At 43.0% G+C, this 19,375-nt stretch overlaps 1 protein-coding gene across 5 annotated transcripts in view; it reads left to right on the top strand.

Annotated features, from left to right (window-relative positions):
• DGKG (diacylglycerol kinase gamma) overlaps positions 1 to 19,375 on the top strand; it is a 160,000-nt gene that overhangs the window by 7,414 nt on the left and 133,211 nt on the right. For 4 of the 5 annotated variants that reach the window (XM_008157567.3, XM_008157566.3, XM_008157565.3 and 1 more), the window contains exons 2-4: positions 8,635 to 8,711; positions 18,480 to 18,645; positions 19,138 to 19,200. In XM_008157567.3, coding sequence (XP_008155789.2) covers positions 8,635 to 8,711; positions 18,480 to 18,645; positions 19,138 to 19,200 — 306 coding nt within the window. The remainder of the gene's footprint in view (positions 1 to 8,634; positions 8,712 to 18,479; positions 18,646 to 19,137; positions 19,201 to 19,375) is intronic. The other variant, XM_054711440.1, reaches the window with a different exon arrangement.

Below are 19,375 nucleotides of genomic sequence, written 5' to 3'. Positions count from 1 at the left end.
TCCAAGAGCATAAAAGCAGCTGCTGCCAGGCCTTTTTGACACCTGGGCTCAGAGGGACCTGGGTAGAAATGAGGATTAGGCTATAGCTCTGACTTCGGAATCCTTGTGTAGAGACAGCAGGAAAGAAAAAAATAGGAAGGAAAACCTTTCAGAGAGCAAGAACGTGAGGAGAGAAAGGAACTCTCTCCACATTCCATTGGTCAAAGCAGTCCCAAGCCTGGCCCAGATTCAATGCCATAAAGGAATGGACTCCACATTCTCTGGGAGAGTGACTCACACAGGGAGGGGAAGATTGATGACAGCCATCTTCGGAGACCAGCTAGCACCCAATATAATACATCATGTGTTCCCGTATCATGCAGCACTTTTCAGAAGCATGGTTTTTAGTGGTTGCAGAGATTTCTTTTGAGTACATATACATTATTTTATTTAAACAAACCACTGATCATGATCTTAGAATCCTATATAATAAAAGGCTAATATGCAAATTGTTTCCTCGACCGGGAGTTCAACCTGGAGTTCGACCAGCGACCAGGGGGCAGGACCAGCCCACCAACCACCCGAGGCCCCTCCCCCCAGCTGCCCGGCCTAACAGACCGCACCCATGCACAAATTCGTGCACCGGGCCTCTAGTGTATTAATAGACTCATAGTGTCTAGTAAAGCGAACTGATATCCACATTCTCTCCTGCCCTGATCAGACCTCTCAAGAGAACTGAATTTATTTCTGGGTATCAGGGTTCACCATGAATATGGACAAACTGGAACTTGTTTGAGAAGTGCCACCAGAATGGTGAGGGGCCTCCCAGCCTGAAGTGGCTGAAAATACTATGCATGTGTACTGGAGAAGGTCAGACTCAAGGAAAGGTGTATTAAAATAGCTACAGTGCTATTGCAGGGAGGGGGTGTTAAGCTTATTTGAAATGCCTTCAAGAAGTAGCCCTAGGACTAATGAGATGAAATCATTGAAATAAAAACTTTAAAGTAAGGAATACACTGATTCTTAGTGGTCAAACCTGACCAAGAGGAAACACAATTGACTTAAAAGCAACTAAGTTTTCCTTTCCCTAGAACTGTCTGGGCATAGTTGGCTGGGACACTGCAGAGGAGATTAGAACATCAGATGTCTGCTTGTTTAAATGACCTTCATTAGCCCTTCCAATATGTAGTTTCTATGTTTAAACAGGTTTCTTTCAACCTCAGGGGACATGAGCATGTGGAGATTCCTCCTACTGACCCTCCCCCTAACAGCTTCAGAAATATAATTGGCTTACTGTCATTCTAATCCTGCTATTTGGGTGGAGGGGAGTTTTCATCAGTTTTTTTCAATTATTTTTGTTTTAAAAAAGAAACTACCAGCTTATTCAAAACAGGGAAAAAATGATAAAGTATCAATTTTGAGTTTTAATTCTCTAAGAAATTAAAGCAAATATTTCTTACATCAGCTAGTGGTTGCTTGATTTTGTAGACATTTTAAAGTTTCGAGACATCTTAGCCATCATTAAATCCAACTCCTATCCATTATACAAATGAGAACACTAAGTCCAGAAGACCCCAGTGACTTGCCCAAGGTCACCTAGGAGGTCAGGGTCAGAATAAGAATTAGAACCAAAGTTCTCAATCCCAGGTCAGATGCAATTTGCTTCAATTTAGTTCTAACAAATTAAACAGAAATGTATCCATTGGAGCCTAACCTCAACCATACATTGGTTAATATAGGTATCAACTCAATTACAATAGAACAAATTTTTAAAATACATTTAAAGAGAATGAATCAGTACATTGTGCTATTCAGAAATATATTTCATTCAACTCATATCAAGGCAAGGCAAAGTTTCTGACTTTAAGATGTATGTAATTTACACGCAAAATGCAAACCTGTCAGTGTGAATATGGGAGCCAGAGAAAATGTTTAGGACTGATTTGTAGAACAATGTGAAACTCTAGGTGAGCTTCTCTGAAACCTTGCTATTTAATTGGCCATGTCCACTTGCTTCCATCTTGGAAGGGATAACCACTGTCATTCTCACCCACATCTTTTTCACACAACTGGCTCACTTTATTAGTGTTGACTCGGACTCTGCCCACAAGCAGTCACAGAAGCTATGGATAGGGGAAGACTTCTATGGAACAATAGCTGTAAAATGTGAATGTGTGTGTGATCTCCTGGAAATCTTGTTAAAATGCAGATTCTGAATCAGCAGGTCTGGGGTAGTTCTGAGATTCTTCATTTCTTTTTCTTTTTTTTTTTTTTTTTCTTCATTGATTTCAGAGAGTAAGGGAGGGGGAGAAAGAGATAGAAACATCAATGATGAGAGAGAATCATTGATTGGCTGCCTCCTGCACACACCCCCCCCACTGATGATTGAGCCCACAACCCAGACATATGCCCTGACTGGGAATCCAACCGTGACCTCCTGGTTCATAGGTCAGCACTCAACCACTAAGCAACACTGGCCAGGCAGATTCTGCATTTCTAACAAGCTCCCAGGCCATGCTGATGCTGGTGATCCAGGGATCACAATTTCAGTTGTAAGAAAGTACAGGTTGTCTGATCCATTCCTCCACATTCACCTGAAATATGATTGAAGAGGCCAAATTATTTGGAGAAAAGGGGAAGTTTTTCTGGCAATACAAAGTTTACTTACACAAATAAGCCATACCAGTCATTCAGATCATTTATGATGAATCAGAAAATCTTAGTATTCTAAAGAGGGTTTTCTTATTTCAGCCCAAAATTCCCTCTGCTCCAATGTAAAGTCTTTTTCTTTTATTAGAGGCCCAGTGCACAAAATTGGTGCAAGAGTAGGCCTTCCTTCCCCCTGCTGCCTGCACTGGCTTCCCTCTGGCACCTGGGACCCGGGCTTCCCTCTGGCACCCAGGACCTGGGCTTCCCTCTCAGCCCCAGCTTCGTCTGAAAGGACATCCGGTCTAATTAGCATATTATGCTTTTATTATTTTAGATAATACTGTGGCAGAACCATCACTTAGACAGGTTTCCCCCAGTTGTTAGCTTGGTGGGTCTCAATGGTCCTCAGCCTTCAACTACAGTGGGAAGCTTTGAACACTTCTAATGTACTTCCCACATCCCGGACAACCCTGCACTCTTGGACTGTTTAATCATGATCTGTAGGCATCAAACCCAGGTGTTAGTGGTGTCTAAAGCTCCTCACATGATTCTAACATGCAGCCAAGGTTGACAACCACTGGTCTACCTTTTCTCCCTAGGCCCCTGGGAATATAGGACAAACCCAATCCCTTTTTCAGCCCTCATTTATTTCACAAATCTTTATGGAGCATCAATGTTATGCCAGGCAACGGGCTACATGCTGGGGATAAGCAGTGAATGGGAAAAGAAGTGTAACTGGGAGGTGTCCATGCTTATGAAGCTGGACCTTCTCACACATGCTTCCACATTCTGCTCTGGGCACGTTCATCCTGGAAAGGTGGGCCTGCGAATGCAATGCTCTTGGCCCTGGCGTCTGTCTTTCCAGGACTCCTGGAAAAGCTCATTCTTGCTTTTATGCATTTCACTGTGTTCTTGACTCCCTGAAGTACTTAGAAAACTTATACATCTCAGCCTTCACCAGAAGAAGGAAAATCTAATTGTTTGGTTTTCTTCTCATGTACCAACTTGCTCCTGTGTCTTTCCCTCCATGGGTGCAGAGTCATTTACGGTCTTCTCAATCTGTAGAATATGTTCCTCTAGCCTCCTCATCATGTTTGCTTGTTTGTTTTGTTGTTGATTTTTCTGTGTTGTGACAGGCAAGCCTTTCTAGTCAGCCACAGATATACAGGAATGTTGCTTAAGGCCTCATCAAAAGTGAGGTCCATGGACCTACATACTTGATGTCATCTAGGATCTTATTTGAAATGCAGAATCTCAGGCCTGAACCCAGACCTACTGAATCAGAATCTGCATTAAACCCAATCCCCAGGCAGTTCATATGCATGTTACAGTTTGAGTCGCTCTTAGGGAATTTTGAAGAGAGTTACCATGTACCTTAGAATTTCACTCTCATATGTGGGTTTTCAGATTCACTTGTGAAAATGTTGATTTATAGTTATTTCAAAGTTTAGTGGTCTGAGTAGGACTCAGATGCTCAGTGTTCTTAGTTGGAAGATGGTCCATAAACTTTGGGTTCTGGTGTAGACAGCACATAAACTATACATACTGAAGTTCCTGGTTGTCTGCTTATTCAGATGGAGGGCATCCCTGTCCGATGCGACTATAGCAGCAAAGGTGCCTGTGAGAAGGGCCATATTTTCTCCTTAGAAGGGCTTTGAATTTGCTCAAACACTAGGAACAAGTGCTTGGTTAAGGTCCCAGAATTCTTGGCACATAAAGCATAAAGATGTAGTTTTGGATTGAAACTTCCTTGGGTATTTGTTACCACCAGTGACCTTAATCACAGAGAACCTTAAACCCCTGATTTGGGGTAAAACTGCATCTTGATGGTCCTGCCAATTGGGGCTAATGCAAAACGTATCCCTATCTTGCAAAGTATTTGAATTAGTTGACCTGTTGGGTGGGGTTCTTCAGTGTTGTCTATTTAAACAACATGGAATATCTGCCAAGCATAGTGACTTTAGATTTATCAGAGTGATATACTTGCTTTCCTTTTGCAGGAATTATCCAGTATGTTCAGCTACTTAAGGCACTCTTTATATCTCACAATAAAATCCCATCATTGCACAGTGGTTCTCAACCTTGACTGTAAATTTGAACCCAAATTTACTACTTCCAAATATACTACTTTCAAATATACTACTTCCTTGGTCCCGCAAGAGATGCTGACTTCATTGGTCTGGGTGAGACCTCAGTTTCAATGTGTTATAGAACTTGGTTGATTCTAAGGTGCAGCCAGGTTTGAAAGCCACTGTCACAGCGGAAGGGCCTTACCTTCTGATTTACCAGTGTTATGTATCCAATGAATCCAGTACCTGTGTTACATTATTAGATATGTTATAAATCACAGTTACCCACTCACTAGCTGTGTACCCTTGAAAGGGTCTTTAAAGTCCACAAGCCTCAGTTTCTTCTTCTCTAAAATAGGGGTAGTTATTACATTAGAAGGTCATTGTGGAGATTTAAATAAAATATACAAGGTGACCAGGGCAATGTCTAGTACTTAACAAAATAGAATTTGTTGCAAAAGATGGTGGACATGGTCCTACTTTGCACATTTAGAAGTGGAGCTTGATCACCTCTGAGTCTGGTGGTGGTGCTACCATGCAGGCTTTGAATGGGAGTTCTTACTGAGCTTGTACTACTCGACCACAGGTGGTGCCTGAAGTAAGATAGGAGTGCTCTGAAGAAGCCTCTCATTGTTTCTAACTGTGGTAAGATGAAACAGAATGGAGCAGTACCCACTTACTCCTCAGGAGAGAAAAATCCAGTCCAGAAATCTGTTAAGAAGAAAACTGTGATAAAGTATCAAGGGACATACAAGAGAAAGTAACAGGCATCATATTTGAGAATTAGATTGTTTCTCTTTTTTAGAATTTTTATTTATTGATTTGAGAGAGAGAGAGAAACAGAGAGAGAGAGATTTTGTTGTTTTGCTCATTTATGCATTCATTGGTTGATTCTTGTATGTGTCCTGTCCAGGGATCGAACCCACAACCTTGGCATATTGGGAGGACAATCTAACCACTGAGCTACCCCACCAGTGCAACTGTTTCTCTTTTTTAAAGGGAAAGGCATTGCTGCTATAAACTCATAAAACAAGTCAAAGTAAATGTGGGATGAGGAAGAACTTTCAGGGAAATCAAGGAGCCAGCAATATCTTGCATTATTTTGCTTTTTTATTTTGCTAGTAATTATAAATTACTAATTATTTTGCTAGTAATTACAAAATTAAAAATAATACTTTTTTTATTCCTTTTAAACCTGTTTACTTGAATATGAACATAGGATGAATATATGTGTGTATAATGTGTATATATGTATAAACATATATATACATGTATGTGTCGGAGGCATGTGTATATATATAATTTATATATAGTATATATATCTATATATCTAGTATGATATCTATATATATAAATATCATATAGGTATAGATAAATATTCTTATATACATCTATACATATAAAAATCTACATATAGATATTTATTTCATACATTTAAATATAAATCAGAATTAGATCAATAGCACTTAGAACCAAAGGATTTCTGCTAGGATGAACTGTGGAATCTACAAAATGTGACAATAATCAAGAGTATAAATTCAAGTAAAATTACTCTCTTGTCCTCAATCAAGATACTGGCTCTATACTACTCTCACACCAAGAGGACTCATGCTCCAAAACTTACTTTTATTAATTTGGCCACTCTTGCTGAGCTGAAAATCTGCCATTAAAATAGAGCCTAAAATATAGGGGTTTTAAAAAATAATTAAGCTTCTCATAAAATAATTGGAATATAATTTATGTATGTTGTTAACTGAGCTCTGGCCTAATTCTAAACTCTCTTCCATTTGGTTGCCAGAGTGGCCTTTAGGAAACAGAGACCCAGTTATATTATTCCACTACTCAAAAAAATTTTAACAGTTTTAAATCAATGTTCTTAACTTGGCATTCAAATCTGGCCCCCACAAATCTGACCTGAAACTACTCTCTGGTTTTAACTTTTCCTAAATGTTCTGTGATGCCCATCTCCACATTTTTATACCCTGTCCCTTCTGTAAATACCTTTTCCATCTTATGTCCGCCTTTCAAAACCTATGCATTCTTTACACCCCAGCTCAAAAGATACCTTCTTCAAAGGGTATCCCCAGTCTTCATTCCAAACACCACTCGCATCCTACTTTGACCTCTTCTCCACTCATTTTACTTCTTCTGCTGCATGCTTCCTAGAGCTTCATATTATTGCTAATGCATCAATTACACTTTTCCTTGTGTTAGCAAATGTTTGGGAAGCAATATTTACTTAAGGGAAAGTAATATAGACTTTTGAGCCAGACTAGACCAAAGTTAAAACCCTTATTCTTAGACAAGTGACTTAATTTTTCTGAATTTCAGCTTCTTCATCGGTAAATTGAGAAAATATTACCAAATTTGTATGGATTGGTAAGGGATAGTATATGATAATATGCAATAAAGGTCTCCAATAAAGGAAAGCTATTATTACCACAGTGGTTCAGATCATCTCCCTGACTAATTCATCAACAGTACCTTACAGCATCTTATTCTCCAAAGTGTTTTCTGAATTGAATGGAAGCAGTCCAAACCAATGGCATCTGCTGCCTGGATCTCACTGAGCTATTAGTGTTTCAACATCTGTTTTGACTTTCAGAAAGAATGTCCATTTTTAGGCATCTGCAGCATTTTCCTGTGGCATTTCAATATGTCTCAATCTTGAAATGATTATAACTTGTGCTTGATTGAATCCAAATCAGCAATGCCATGGAGAACAGCCCAGCCCACGAGCATGTCTACTTTACGTAGGCCTAAGAGAGCATAGCCCTCTGTACAAAGAGCCTGAACACCAAGGAACACTGTGTCAGCTTCTAATGACATTGCCCTTTGCTCAGATGTCTAAATAGTGGCAGCAGTGGAGCTTAAAAAGCTCTTAACTATCCAGAATACTTACTGCAAAACAGGGAGAGCACAGAAAACCTGGTTTTCTTCAATATCTAGAGTATTGGTAACTATACCGGATACACACAGAATGTATTTATAATAACAATTATAGACTCTATTTTATTGACTTCTAATTTCTTTGTAAACCTTTCCACCAAAAGAATCCACCCTTTTCTCCAGTAGGTTCTGATTTATTTCTTATGGAAAGCAGAATTTTCTAAACCACTATTTTTCATGAATCCTGAGTCCCTGTTTCAGCACCAAGGACAGAGTATCACAGGGTTTAATGCCCACCCATCCTAATTATAATTAACAAAAATGTAAATGTTTTAAAATTTTTGTTCAAATGTTTTTGGTATGATATACAAAGACTCACTAGGCTATCACAGCTCTCAGTGTAGAACTAAGGCAGGATATGGGCAAGATAGACAAGTTAATAATGATTATAACAATATATGACAAGTGCTATTACAGAGTTATGTACAAGACACATGAGAACCAGGGGAGGGAATGATTAATTGATTGGTAAAGAAATGCTTTACAAAGGAGCTGATATTTGAGCTTGGCTCTGAGAATTGAGTGAACTTTGCAATACAGAGAAGAAATACCATGAAGAGTACACAGTTTATTCAGGGATTTCTGGAAAGTTGGTTTGGTGTGGCTGAAAAGTGGCAAGCTAAGGTTAGAATTAAGAAATAGACTAGAAAAAAAAAGAAAGAAATAGACTAGGTTACCACATACTTATATATTAAGATAAGGGGATTACGCTTTATCCTAGAAAAACTGAGAGCCACTGAAAGGTTTTTGAGCAGGGACATAGCCTGATTAGACTTGTGTTTTAGTAAAATAGTTCATACAGCAGGAGAGAGAATATACTGGGAGGAAAAAGAAATGAGAGGGTAGGAGGGTAGGGTGACATTTATCTGTATGGTCCTGGAAATAAGGGGCTGCTCCATCATAACCAAGGTTAGACAGGGAGAATTTACTTGGCCCATATCCCACCAGCTGTTCACCAGTGTTTCACTTGTGGACTCTGTTTCTCCAGATTCTTCCAAGAAGATAAAGGATGTCTTGGCTGAATTTAATGAGAGTGGAAGCCTCAAACAATATGACTCACATGAGGTAAGGAAATTTCCATTTCAAGCCTTTAAAAACTTCATAATCCAGCTTTCTACAATTTGTTCTCCTCTTGGAAGTTTAGCTCACGTTGAAGAACTTGTTTCTCAACATATTTTTTCCTGTCTCAAGTGAGTTATTGGTGCTATCTGGAATTATACAGTTCCCAAGTCCATTCACCCTCTCATTGTCCTATAAACCACATCATACATTCTCTCTTCTCAAATCTCTTACTCTTTATTCCTCCTCATGAAGAGTACACAGTTTATTCAGGGATTTCTGGAAATTTGGTTTGGTGTGGCTGAAAAGTGGCAAGCTAAGGTTAGAATTAAGAAATAGATTAGGTTACCACATACTTATATGTTAAGATAAGGGAATTATGCTTTATCCTAGAAAAAATGAGAACCACTGTGTTTTCTGCTTTATGAAAAAATGGAAACAGCTCTAGCTGGTTTGGTTCAGTGGATAGAGTTTCAGCCTGTGGACTAAAGGGTCCTGGGTTCAATTCCAGTCAAGGGCACATTCCCAGGTTGCGAACTCGATCCCCAGTAGGGGGCGTGCAGGAGGCAGCCAATCAATGATTGTCTCTCATCATTGATGTTTCTATCTTTCCCTCTCCCTTCCTCTCTGGAATATATATATAATGGAAGCAGTCAGAAGAGATCTTCCATAAGATCTCTACTCACCTACATACCTTTTCTCCTGTAACAAGAAATGAAATCTCCATGCTGTTAATTCTAGCCCCTCTACTGTGCACTCAATCCTATCCTCTTTTGATCTATTGACAGGCATTGCTTCAGCAACTCTATCTATCTATTTATCTTCTATCTATCTATCTTCTATCTATTTCTACCTCTATCTCCTTCACACCAGTCTTCTATATATTTTATTTTTCTCATAAATATATTTCTCATATATTAAAAATGTTCTTCAGATTCCACTTCTCCCTCTAGCTATTATCTCACTTCCTTCCTGTCCTTTATAGGAAATTGTTTACTGTGCATAAGATTTGTCTGTACTCATTGCCTTCAATTTCTCTTCTTCTCACATTCTTGAAAGCTTTGCAATCATCATGTAGCCCCTACTCCCCCTCTGAAACTACTAGCCTACAAAGCCAAGGATCTCCATGTGGCTAAACTCAATTGTTACTTTACTCAACAGAATTGGTTTAGTAAAGTATATTTGGACATGGGTGGCCAAATTCTCTTCCACTTTCTTCACTTGGTTTTCAGGATACCACAGACTCCTAGTTTCCCTCCTGGTTTAAAAATCAAATAAGTATCTCAAACTTAACATGCACTAAACTAAGTTCCTTGATCTTCTTCTGTAAAACCTGTTTTCCCAGCAGTCTTCCCATTTCAGTAAGTGGCAATTCCATTTTTCAAGTTATTCAGCCTAAAACTATGAAGTCATCATTGACTTTTCTCTTTTTCTCACATCCCACATTCAATTGGCCAGCAAACCTTGGCACTTCTACATTTAAAATATACCCAAAATCTAGCCACATCTCACCACTAGCAGTGCTCCCACCCTGGCCTGAGTCATCACCATATTCTGCCCAGATTATTGCAGTAGTCTCCTAACTGGGCTCCCTGTTTCTGCTCTTGACTTTTAAAGTCTATTCTTCACACACATCCTGAGCAATATGCTAAAACTTAAGTCAGATCATGTCACTGCTCTGCTCAACAATCTCCCATGATTCCCCCCCAACTGCTACTCAGAATAAAAGTCAAGGTCACCACAATTTGCAGCTCCCCTTACGCTATGACCCCATCTCTTGCTACTTTCCTCTCCTCATTCCTTTCTAGCCACATTAGCCTCCTTCATGCTGTCAAATAAGCCAAGGCTGCCCTAACCTCAGCACCTTTGCACTTGCTTTTGCCTCTTCCTAGAATGTTCCTCCCCCAGATAAACACATTGTTCATTTTCTCACCTCAAGTGTTGGCCCAAGTCATTTTCTTAGTGAACATCACCTTCTCTATCCCCCTGCTCTGCCTCTTTTTCTTCCTTAGTACTTCTCACCATCTGGCCCACTATGTAACTCACTTATTTGTTTATCTCTGTATAGACACTTATTTGTTCACTGCTGTGTCTCAGGGGCCCAGAAGAGTATTCAGCACATAGCAGACACTCAGCAAATGTTTGTTGAATAAATGAATGAATGCAAGGCCTCTCTCACTTTCAAATTCAACTCATCTAACATTTCTTGAACATCCAGGCACTGCAGAACATACAAAGATGAAAAAGCATAGTTTCTCCATTCTGGAACTTACTTCCTACTGACAGGGTCAAGTTTAAGAGCCATGACCCTGGACTCACATGGGGTTTATGTTAGACCCTTACCTCTGCTGCCAACCAGCAATGTGGCCTTGAATGGTATTTTACCTCTTTGAGCCTCAGTGTTTCATCTGTGACCTGAAGATAACAATAACAACAAAAAGGACCTTGAAGTTTGCAGATAGTAGATTAAATGAGATAATGTTTGCAAAGTGTCTAAAGTTTCGACAGGACACTTAAACATGTTATCCATCACTATTCCCCTTCTGTCCCAGTTCCCCAGAATGTTTTCAACTCAACTCCTTCTTCCCTGTTCCTGGTTCCTGTTATGAGGGCCAGTTGTGGAAAAGTGACCAATCAGTCAGGCAAACTTGAGGAAAGGCTGGCCATTTATTCATATTGTCACCCTTTCAACAAACTTTGAGTCAACATCTCTGCTGGGCAGGAATCCATAGAGCCCATGCTCTCCAGGTACATCTGGGAGGGGTGTTGGATAAAATGCACCCGTCATCAAGAGAAGAAAGCCAGAGGAAGGTTGCTGGAACTGAAGCAAGACTGAGTATGCACCATTTCAAAAGACATTCCTGAAGAGAAGCCATGCAGGGAAGATGGCAGACCCAACAAAGAACTCTCAGCCTCCCCCCCACTCCCAGCCCAGCTCCAAAAACATGGGGAACAAAGCCTAGCGGGGGCTGCTAATCAGCCTGTCTGCCCTGAAGCTGGCAAGTGGGAGGGGAACAATTTGCTCAGGGCCACCCAGGGTGTGAAGGCCACAGGAGCTTTCAGAAGCAGGGAGCAGCAGCTCTGCTGTTACAAGCACTCTGCCGCCCCCATTGCCATCCTGCTGGCCCCTACTCTTTGTATGTGCAGCACTGCTGTGTCCCAGGGGAGTTCTGTCACTCTGATTTCATTCCCTTTCACAGTGTGGCTGACTTCTAATAGGTGTAATGTCCTGGCATGGGGTTGGGAAAACAACAGGGTTTAATTTCTCTTAAACTTGATGGCTTACTGCTGCTAAAATGTCTCCACGAGAAACAAGCTAGCTGTCGGAAGGGTCAGGTGACTAGCAGAGCGAGGTGGGGAATAAAAGTCTGTAGAGTGGCAAGGCCGCACCTGGCCATGCACAGTGTGCCCTGGCCCATCAGCATCGTGTAGTTCTCTGGAGAGCAGAGTGCAGGTGAAGACAGTCAGGAAGTGGACAAGAGCATCGAAACAAAAGGGACATGATGGCTTGGTGGCACTGTGACCTGAAACTGATACACACCTATACACAAATCAGTTCTGACACTGCTTTATGACTTTGAGCAAGTTATTTATGTTTCAGAATTTTTTTCATCCACTAACAGCAGTAACAGTCCCACCTCCCACTATTGTTTTTGGACTTAAGGGAGACCATGCATGTAAAGTGCCCCATGCTCGGTAAACTCTCCATCTAGCTCCCCTCCCTTCTTAACCAGTGTAAGAATGAACACACTCTCCTTACACAGGTTGCAGCAGCAATTGCCCAGCTATATGGCATATGGATCAGACCTTGCATGAAAGTTGCAGGAATTTTTTTGTTGGGATGGGTAACAGGCTTGAACAATGCCAGAGGCTATGATATTACTCCAGGGCTCAGAGAATTGCCAATGTGCCTCATAGCAATTAGTTATCTGGTTTGGACGTAGTACCTAGCCACTCCCTACCCATCAAAGATATTTACTAACAGCTACTCTGAATCTGGCCTGTGCTCATAAAGATCCTACTCTCTCATAATCCAGGTATCATTTTGACAATGGCACAGAGTCACATATCTTGGCTACTGAAATTGGGGTGTCTAGAGGGAGTGGCAGGGAACATGATGTCAGCACTGGGACCTATGGCAGATACAGTAACAGGAGCACTGGACAGTAACAGAAGATCTGGCTTCTGGTTTAACTCTGCCACTAGCTAGCGGGTGGGGGTGAGGGTACAATCACTGAACTTCTAAGCCTCAGTGGTGTGAGGAGATCTAGTCTCCTCTGAACTGTTTTGATGTGAATGCTCTGTGTTTCTGGGTTTATTTTACACCACCCTGTTCCATGGGATAGGAACATAAATAATCGAACATGTGTTCATTCATTATTGTTTCCTAAGTTCTTGAAGCACTTTGTTCATTCTTTTCCTATGGTACTCACCACTGTTGACCCTGTTTTAGAATTATTTCAATACCTTTACCATATATATAAGTATATATGACTGAATCTCTTGAAGACATGGACCATGCTTTACCCATTGGTGTGTTCCTCAGTGCTGTCCAGCACTGTCTTACTAGTATACTTAGGTGACTCAGTTTATATATGAATTGACCCCACAATAATTGATGACAGCCAACTGTACCAATTAGGAATCCAACAATCATTAAAATACCCATCAGGAAACACTGTGTTAGGTAGTAATGGGAAAACAGAGATGAAATAAGACATTTCACTACCTTCCAGGATCTCTACATCTAGTCAGGGAACAAAGGTATATCACAGACAACTATCCTACCTAATAAAACAGTAATATGCAAACTGACGGCACCTTCACTACGCCCAAGCTATGCCCACCAGCCACACCCACCAGCCAAGCCACACCCACGAGCCAATCAGAGCGAGTATGCAAATAAACCTGACCAAGATGGCAGTTAATTTGCATACATAGGCGCCCTGAGCTGACCCCCTGCAATGGATTGCAGGGAGCTGGGGTCTGCTCTGGCACCAGACCGAAAGCCTCCACCAGAGGCTTTTGGCCTGGAGCTGGAGCGGACACCCAGCTCCTGGCTTTGGATGGATGGTGGGCGTGGCAAGTGGACCCCCCTACCATCGAAAGTGGGGAGCTGAGTGTCTGCTCCGGCTCCAGGCCAAAAGCCCCCGCTGGAGGTTTCTGGCCGGGTGCACGAGCAGATCCCCTGCCATCGATTGCAGGGAGCTGGGGGTTGCTTCAGCCTGGTGCACCAGCGGACCCCCTGCGATTGATCACCTGGGCAAGGAGCTGGGGGTCTGCTTTCGGCCTGGGCAGGAGTGGACCCCCTGCGATTGATTGTAGGGAGCTGGGGGTCCACTCCTGCCCAAGAGGCTTTTGGTCTGGGCAGGCCTGGGCAGGGGCTGAGCCGGTGATCAGAGGGAGCTGGAGAGGCCTGTCTAGGCCTAAAGCTTTGCCCAGAGGCTTTAGGCCTGGGCAGGGCCCAGCCCTCCATTGGTGTGAACTATAGAGGAAACACCTTTTCTGACTGTACATTGGCTAAGCTTCCTGTATGCCACTGGTAATATTCTTAGTAACTTGGGTAATAAGAATCCAAAAAGGTGATCTAGGGTTTTCCTACCACACTTCTGGAGAAAAAAATGAAGGTCCGCTGCTGGAAAGCTAAGAAATGTCATATCCTGCCCTAGCTGGTTTGACTCAGTGGATAATGCCTCAGCCTGCAGACAGCAGGCTCTGGGTTTGATTCTGATCAAAGGCATGTACCTAGGTTGCAGGCTCCTCCCTGGCCAGGGCCAAGATCAGGGCTCATGCAGGAGGCAACCAATCAAAGTGTTCCTCTCACTTTGATGTTTCTCTCTGTCTTTCCCTTTCTCTTCCACATTCTCTAAAAGTCAATGGAAACATACCCTCAGGTGAGTATAAAAAATAAATAAAGAAATCCAATATCCTATGAAAGACACATCTTGAAAATGCCTAAAGAAAGTTGTCATTTTTTCTTTGTGAAGGGACTGGAGTCCGTGTTGATGAAAACACCTTCGTGGCTGCGGTGACTGACAGTGGCTGCAGCAGTGGGGTGATGGGTCTGGTGCCTTCCCCTGACCAGCCCGGTTGCCTCCCACAAAGGGAGGCCAGACTGCAGCTTAAGTACGCTCCCTGTGGGGCGCAGGCCTAAGCCATCAGTAGGACATCCCCTGAGGGCTCCCAGTATGTGAGAGGGGGCAGGTTGGGCTGAGGGACCCCCGACCCCCAGTGCACGAATTTCGTGCACTGGGCCCCTAGTATATTAATAGAGGGCAGCAGATATGAGTGTCCCAAAACAGAACCAAGGTGGAAAAGTACAGCAATTCAGGCGCAGGAGGTCATGCCAGGACCCCTGGAGAAGGTGGAATATGGGTCAGACCTTAAAGGATAGCTAGAGTTTTAACAGGTAGAGATGGAAACAGTTCATGCAAAGCACATGGAGGGTTGGCCAGAGAAGAACACAGAGATCCGGGTAGAAAGCATGTGGAGGTATACAAAGGCACTAATACGAGAAAAGACCAGAATGGTCTCAGAGCTAGAAGTAACTACAGATCTAGGTTGGAGTGGGATTATGGGGAGGCTGTGAATCCCAGACTCAGGGAGTGCAGAGGAGATCATTGTACTGTGGAAACACTACATGTTAGACCTTCTATTTACATCGATCTTTATTTCATCTAATTTCTTTTTTGTGTATGATTTATAGAGTGAAATAGAGGAGCACATAGTACATGTATATAATTTATAAATAAAGATAAATGGGAATGTTTGCTTCAAAATGTTATGGAGGCACACATGATTTTAAAAATTTGGAGAGAGACAACAGATCTCAACTCTCCTATGGGCAATTAGAAGCCATGGAGATTTCTGAGTAAGGAAGCACTCTGCTTCAGGAAGGTCATCTTGGCAAGGAAGGATAAAATGGGAAGGCCAGCAGATGGAGGTGGACGTAAGGAAGCCTTTGAGAGGTGTTGCCACGGTGCAGGTAGGATACGTGCAACAGAAGTCTGAAATCAGGGTCAATGGGGCCTGCAATGGCCCCCTTGTCAGGTTGGTGGTAGATGGGCAATGGACACAAGCAGACCTGGATGTGACAGACTTTGCAAAAGAACAGCAGACAGAAGGGAGAGACAAGAACTAGTCTCAGACTGCTGGGAGTTCAAAGCTGAGCCTGGCATGTTGGGAGAATAATGGCATTATTGACATTAACAGGAACTGCTGGAAGAGGAGCTGGTTTAGGGAGGAAGCTAATTGAGGTTTAAAACTTGAGGTCTCCTAGCCCAGCACTCACAATATGCTGAAGAAGACACAAGAGTTTAAAAGAAAGGATAACCAGCCAGGAGATCTCCTAAATCTCACACTGACCTTGTTTGACAGTCTTTCAGCTTTGTTTTTTGGGTGTTTTTGTTGTTGTTGTTGTTTTGTTTATTTGTTTTTAATATATTTTATTGATTTTTTACAGAGAGGAAGGGAGAGGGAGAGAGAGTTAGAAACACTGATCAGCTGCCTCATGCACACCCTCTACTGGGGATGTGCCCACAACCAAGGTACATGCCCTTGACTGGAATCGAACCTGGGATCCTTCAGTCCACAGGCCGACGCTCTATCCACTGAGCCAAACCAGTCAGGTCTCAGCTTTGGTTTTTAAAGAGCATTGCAATTAGGCTTTGTTTAATGTTCTTTTTATTAAATCACTTAGTACAGTCTATTTTCCAGAAATATTTTATGCTAATAGTTTTTAATTTGATGCTAACCAAAAATGAAAAGATTAGCAGGACATTTTGGAACTCAAAGCTACATTTTAAAATAGTACTTGTCAACTGAAAGAGCACAAAAGAAAAAACAATGCAAAAAAAAGCCTTTAAAAAAAGAATAACAGTGCTCTCAGCAAATACTTAGTCAAATCAAAGAAGAGAACCAAAATACTACCAGACCATGGAAAATCAAGAATTTCAAGAAGAAAAGTGAATGGAATGCTACAGAGAAGCCAAAGATGAGAAAGTCTAAAAGCGACAACTGCATCTGTGACCTTCAGGAGAGCAGGGCCAGAATCCAAATCGAATGAGATTAAGCAGGTGAGGAGCCTAATCGGGTCTGTTTGGAGGAATTTGAAGGGGAAGGGAAAAAGGGCAGGCTAATAGCTCAACTAGCCAGCAATTTCTTTGAAATGGTGACCTTGAACATGCTTGCAAATAGAGAAGCAGATGCTGGGAGATGCCATCAGAGGCAGGGAGGGTGGAGTCAAAGGTCATGTTGGGTGGAAAGTAGGAGGGAAAGTTTTTGCACTTACATACTGGGAAATGGGAGGTGGATGTGTGAGGAAAAGACATCTGTGCTGATAAGGCTGTAGAGACAGAGATGGACAAAAAGTGGATGAAACAGAGAGACCCAGAGACTCAGGGGCTGAAAAGACTGGGAGGGAGACAGAGATTGGTAGCTGTTGCAGGAAATATGAGTCCAACATTTGCTTAGAAATCCCTTTATCTGGTAAGAGCCTATATTATCCTCTCTCCTCCAATCTGCAAAGGAAATATATAGAATAGCTCTGCCTGGGGTTGAATAGAACTGCCTGTGACTTCCCAATGGGGTCGGGAGGGCATCCCTTGTTTTTAAGGCCAAGACTTTGTATCTCAAACCTGATGGTACCCAGGCAAGCCAGCTCTGGTTCTGGAAAGGCTCTCAGAGCTTCCAGAAGAGACAAGGGGTTAAAGGCTATCAATATTTTAGAGGGAGAGTCAAGTAGGATCCCAACCAGGGATTTTATTCTCATGACTGTTATTATTCACAAAAGCCTGCACAGCAGATCTTGGAGTAATGCTTCCTCAAATGAGCTCCAGGAGCACCTGTGGATTTGATGAAGAATCTGATGCCATCAAAGCAGGAGCCAGTGATGACTCACTGCAAACTGTTGCTGAGTATTGCTGAGTGCAGCAGCCCTCCCTGGCATGGTCGCTCCCAGCCTGGGCCTGGGAGCCCAGAGGCATTGGGAGAAAGACAACAGGGAGAGGCTCTAGTTTGGGGCATCTTTCTTGGTTCTACCCTCTGTTCTTGGCTTCCTGCTCTTCTCCCGGTGCCTAAAACCTTCACAAGGACATGTTTTGAGAGTAGCTGAGCCAGACACATACCCTCCCCCCTGTCAATCTTGAGGTTTGTCCAGGGAAGGTCAGTTGTGAAAAAATAAAGGATGGAGCCTGTCCTTTTCTCTTCTAGCTCTCTCCTCTTTCTTTCTTTTTTTTTTTTTTTTTTTAGAGACCTAAATAGTCGGGAATTATCTTACTCACAACACAAGGAGAAAGAAAATTGACATATCACAGAAAAGCCATTCTTTTCCATCGTGTTTTCAACGGCATGCTTCATCTTAACCAGGATTCTAGGGCGCTGACCTAGTCTTGCTCATTGGAGACCAGTCCTTCCCAGGGGTCTGCATGCAGGCAGAGCCCTGCCCCGGGGCCTTCACGCCCAGAGCTCACTCTCCATCACCCCCTTTTCTACCTAAATTTAGCAGTGTGTTGTTACAAAAGCCTCCTGTGGTTCCCTGCCCCACTAAGCCCTGCAGCCTCCAGTGTTCTCTCTTCACCTCCCCCATCTGCTTCCTGTGCCTGTCTTCTCCGTCACCTCCTGGCCTTTTCATTCCTGCCCCACCAACCCCTCCACTTCCTTCCACTTTCCTTTTCATTTCTCTCACCTGCCAGCTCCCCGATTCCTTTTAATTCTGTGCCTCCTCTCTGTTCTTGGAGTCTCTCCACTGACTTTGCCCTTTTTGTCCCTTTTCAGACAATTAGCTATGACGTCTTCAAGCTGTTCATGAGGGCATACCTGGAGGTGGACCTGCCCCAGCCACTGAGCACACACCTCTTCCTGGCCTTCAGCCAGAAGCCCAGACAGGAGGTCCCTGACCACCCAAAGGAGGGGACCAGCAACAGTGAGGCCAGTGCCCCAGGTACATGGATCCGCATTCTATGGACGAGAGATTTTGCATCTCTAACCCACTCGCCACAGGCATAGTAATTTCCCTATGGAGTATGATTGGGGAACAGGGGGCCAGACCTCCTTTCTTCACTGGACCTCACAGGCAGCCCTGTCTGATGGATCTCTCAGTAAGGGGGCGTGGCATAATTCTTGCCACTCAGGATCAGAGGGGAGGATGGGGAAAGAGGAGCACAGGGAGAAGAGAGCCTTCCGCAAAGGCTGCCACATCCAGCTAGTGTGCCCAGGCTGCAACCAACCTGGGAGTGTCGCAAAGGTATGGTATGGTCACTGTTTCCTGAAACTTGAGTTACAATGGGGGAAACGCAGTCAACCCCAACAAGTAAGCATGAACCCAGCTGACACCCAGAGACACAGATACAATCCAAGTGATCCAGACCTCTACCTGCCCCTCTAGGAAGCTGGGGGTGTGGGCTGGCCTCTACATCTTCTCTTTGTTCTTCAGATTCTAACATACAGAATGTGGATAATGCTGCCAAAGCTGATGAGGCCTGTGCTCCTGAAACGGGTAAGTCTTTGGAATACAAGATTTGGGGAGGAGGGAGGAAGACCTCATTCTTGAGGCAGACTGGGGAAACCTAACCAGCAGTTCTGTCTCCATGTAATTGTATGCTCCTGAGCAGATCCTGTCTGCCTCCATCTCTGGGGCCCCTGCCATGCCCTGGGACTCTGTGGCTGGGTGA

Source organism: Eptesicus fuscus, chromosome 3 (genome assembly GCF_027574615.1).
Source record: "Eptesicus fuscus isolate TK198812 chromosome 3, DD_ASM_mEF_20220401, whole genome shotgun sequence".
NCBI classification, from domain to species: Eukaryota; Metazoa; Chordata; class Mammalia; order Chiroptera; family Vespertilionidae; genus Eptesicus; species Eptesicus fuscus.
Note: the sequence above shows the minus strand (reverse complement) of the source record. Positions and strands in the feature narration are given on the sequence as shown.